At 28.1% G+C, this 3,674-nt stretch overlaps 1 protein-coding gene across 1 annotated transcript; it reads left to right on the plus strand.

Annotated features, from left to right (window-relative positions):
• Positions 1 to 1,607: 1,607 nt before the first annotated feature.
• Positions 1,608 to 3,297, plus strand: K444DRAFT_615690 (uncharacterized protein). Its single transcript, XM_024880776.1, has 6 exons — positions 1,608 to 1,773; positions 1,967 to 2,242; positions 2,375 to 2,455; positions 2,690 to 2,719; positions 2,780 to 2,956; positions 3,005 to 3,297. The coding sequence occupies exons 1-5, from the start codon at positions 1,759 to 1,761 to the stop codon at positions 2,843 to 2,845; spliced, it is 468 nt and encodes a 155-aa protein (XP_024734133.1). The 5' UTR covers positions 1,608 to 1,758; the 3' UTR covers positions 2,846 to 2,956; positions 3,005 to 3,297.
• The last annotated feature ends 377 nt before the right edge of the window (positions 3,298 to 3,674 follow it).

Genomic DNA, 3,674 nt, shown 5'->3' on the forward strand with positions numbered 1-3,674 from the left:
GATATTAGATTTAATTATAGAAAATTAAAGTTCTAAATATTAAAAAGTTTACTAAAATAATAAAGTATAATATATATATTTTTCTATTAATTACTTACCTTATAATAAACGGCTAAAAAATTACTATTATTACTATAAATAGAATAACTTTATTTCCTAAAAAATATTAGAACTTTTTTCGAGTATTTTTTATAGAAACTATAGATATATTACTCGATTATTATATAATAGAATATTATATAAATCTGGAATTGGAATTCTAATTATTATATAATCTTATATATATTTTATTAGAAAAAAAGCTTAAAGTTTTTTGGGAATATCTTAATATTAGCTTAGAAAAAAATAAATCTATTATTTTACTAGCCTAATTAATATTCTAATTATATTTATTCTAAAAAAAGAAAATAGCCTATATCTATATATTAATTACTAGAATCTAAATAGAATTACTATTAAAAACCGGATATTATTATTACTTATTAGTAAAATAATAAATAAGTTTTATAAAATAAAGATATATATAAAGCTAGATTTAAAAAATACTTATTATTAATTATAAATTCGGGAAAATAATAAGTAAAAAATAATAAGTAAAAAATAATATTTCAAATATATTATAAATATTTTAAATATTATATTATATCTTTTAAACTCTTTAATATTCCGGTAATATTTCAGGTATATATTAATTATATACTAATAAGTCTTATAAATATTATTTATATAATTTATTTAAATAATATTCTAATTTATTTCAAGAACCTAAAATAATATATACTCGAGTAATTATAATAATACTAGCTCTTTATAAACTTAATAAAATACGAGTTTAATATAAAGAAAATAAAGTTCTTGTAATTTATAATTAATTCAAATAGTATAAAAATAGAAGCTAGTTAGGTTATAGCTATTAGGGAATAACTAGCTCCGAAAAATAATATCTGGGAAGTTTAAATATTTCTAGGTTTTATTAACTTTTATTAGAGATTTATTTATAAATATTCTAGAATAATAAAAGAATTAATTAATTTATTAAAAACTAATAGAAAACCGTAATATTATTTTAATTAAATAAATAAGGCAAATAAGGCTTTTAAGAAACTAAAAATTATATTTATAATAGTACTAATTCTTTATTATTTTAATTTAGCCTTAAAGATTTATATAGAAATAGATACTTCTAAATTTATAATTATAAATATGATTTCCTAGCTCTTTAATAAAGAAATAGAGGCCTAGTAATACTTTATTATTTTCTATTTAAAGAAAATAATTATAATTAAAAATAAATACAAGATATATAATTTTAAACTTTTGGTTATTATTCTAATATTTTATATTTAATAATATTATTTAATATATATCTAATATATTACTATTATTAAAATAAATTATAATAACTTGAAATACTTTATAATTAAGAGAAAATAAAATAATAAATAAAATAATAAATAAAATAAATAAAAAAGTATTATATGAATACGGGTATTAGGGAGCTTAGCTTTGCTTACTTAGCGGCCCCTTTTATTTAGCTAGATCTAGAGGCTCCTTTTAGAGCTTCTTTTAATTAGACAACCATTTATACAAATTACTATTCCTTACTATTTGTAATAGTTATGAGCCCGGCGTACTAGCTATATACCTCTATTAGCAATTAGTAAGCGTTCTAGTAATTGCGGTTATTCTTACTATGGTTATAACCGCCAAAAGAATACGTTTTACCTGTTTTTCTCATCCTTTATTCCTCTTTTTAGAATGGCAGCTCTACTAGTCTCCGATATACGCCTTACTAATTACAGGAGATTTCCTGAGTAGTATACAGAGCTTAAAATTAATTCCACCTTTCATAATATATGGTACCTTATTAATCCCGATACTCCAGAAGCTCCTCATCTGCTCTCTGCAGAGCCCCCCCCCCCCACCTCTCACGATCGATTAAATAATTGAGTAATCGAATATTGAGCGAAATACTCTATTAGCGATATGGGATACGGATAGGAGGCCGGAAGCAGAGAAGGGAGTACGACTAAGAGCTCCACGTCCAGCTCGTTTTGACGATATCAAGGAGGAATACTCGTTCAGGCTCAAGGAGTACGCTATTAAGCAGTCCAATTGGTTAACGCAAAGCTCTCGGTATCAGAATATCTGGGACTGGGTACGCCGTACGGTAGAACCTGCTCTGCTCGTACCACACCTTGAGTTGCTCGTTTCCCAGCAGAGGCTTTCTTTTCAGAACGTCGTACGAGCTCTTCGCAATAAATTCCAGCTATCGGAGGACAATATGCGGGAATAAGTGAGGGAGGATTACAAGAGAATTCTGGACCGTGGCAGAATAGGTTCAGAATCTCCCAAAGCCTGGATTAATAATTAGTACCAAACTCTTATACGAGCTCAAACCTACCGAGTTACAGAAGTCGAAGGATTCCTGGTAATTAAGGACTTTCTTCAAGTGGTAGCAGCCAAGTTTATACCTATTTGGGGAGAATAGTAACTCGCTTTGGTAATTGAGGCTAATACGCTGGGAGAGCCCGTTCGTACGCTCGAGTAATACGGAAGGATCTTTGAGGCCCTGATTCAGCAAAACGAATACTTTTTACTTGGGATCTTTGCTTCTCTTACTAGACGATCTGATTTACAAGGCTACTCGTGCCCTTGTAAGAAAACAAGAGCGGAAAAGCACCCGTAGAAGCCTGTTAATTGCTCTATTCTAGAGCTTGTAACCACTGGTTCCTGTATCAGGAAACTTGATCTATAGCCTATGGACAAGTAATTAAAGGATATACGAGAACGCTTGGCAAGGGAATACGAGAAGCTATATGGGCAGCTTGAGAAGAAGGGTTAGATAAAGAAGGGAGGGAAGTTAATAGGAGATTTTGAGTATTAATGGTACGTATAATGTGGTTTCCTGGCTTTGGGCTTGCGGAGCCGTCCGGGGCTGGAGCTAGGCTTTTTTGGAACTAAGTGTACTACCGGAGATATCTGGAGACGCTTTGCTTCCTACCCCTTTTTGATTCTATTAGCTTAATATAAGGTATTAGGGAATAACGGTTTCTTAGCTCTTAATTAGGGTAGATAGACCATATATATACTCCTTTTTGCTTTACTAGGGGTGCTCCGTAGGAGTACTTTACTAGCTATTTCCTTTATATATAGAATTAGAAGCCTCTGGGGGGTATATTATATAGATACGGGTACTAGAGAGCTTAGCTTTGCTTACTTAGCAGCCCCTTTTATTTAGCTAGATCCAGAGGCTCCCTTTAGAGCTTCTTTTAATCAGATAACTATTTATACAAATTACTATTCCTTGCTATTTATAATAAAAAGCTAGCTATTTTTGATTTTATTTTAGAATATTACCCAGAATATAGTAATTTTACTAATAGACTATTAAAAAGGCCAGACTTTATAATAAATATAAATAAAGATATTTTATTATTTATATTTTATAATAAACTATAGAATACAGAATAGAAAGCCCTATAAATAATAATAATAATAAGATATTATATTATTTTTATAATATTATAATATAAGGCCTAAAAGAAAAGAAATAAATATTTTTTAATTAGTAAAATACTAAGGAATTCCGAAAAGGAAATCTATTTTAATAATAAAATAATACCGGAAATATTATTATTTAAGTCTATTATTAATATAGCTAGTTATAAATA

This window comes from Hyaloscypha bicolor, assembly GCF_002865645.1.
Source record: "Hyaloscypha bicolor E unplaced genomic scaffold K444scaffold_117, whole genome shotgun sequence".
Classification (NCBI taxonomy): Eukaryota; Fungi; Ascomycota; class Leotiomycetes; order Helotiales; family Hyaloscyphaceae; genus Hyaloscypha; species Hyaloscypha bicolor.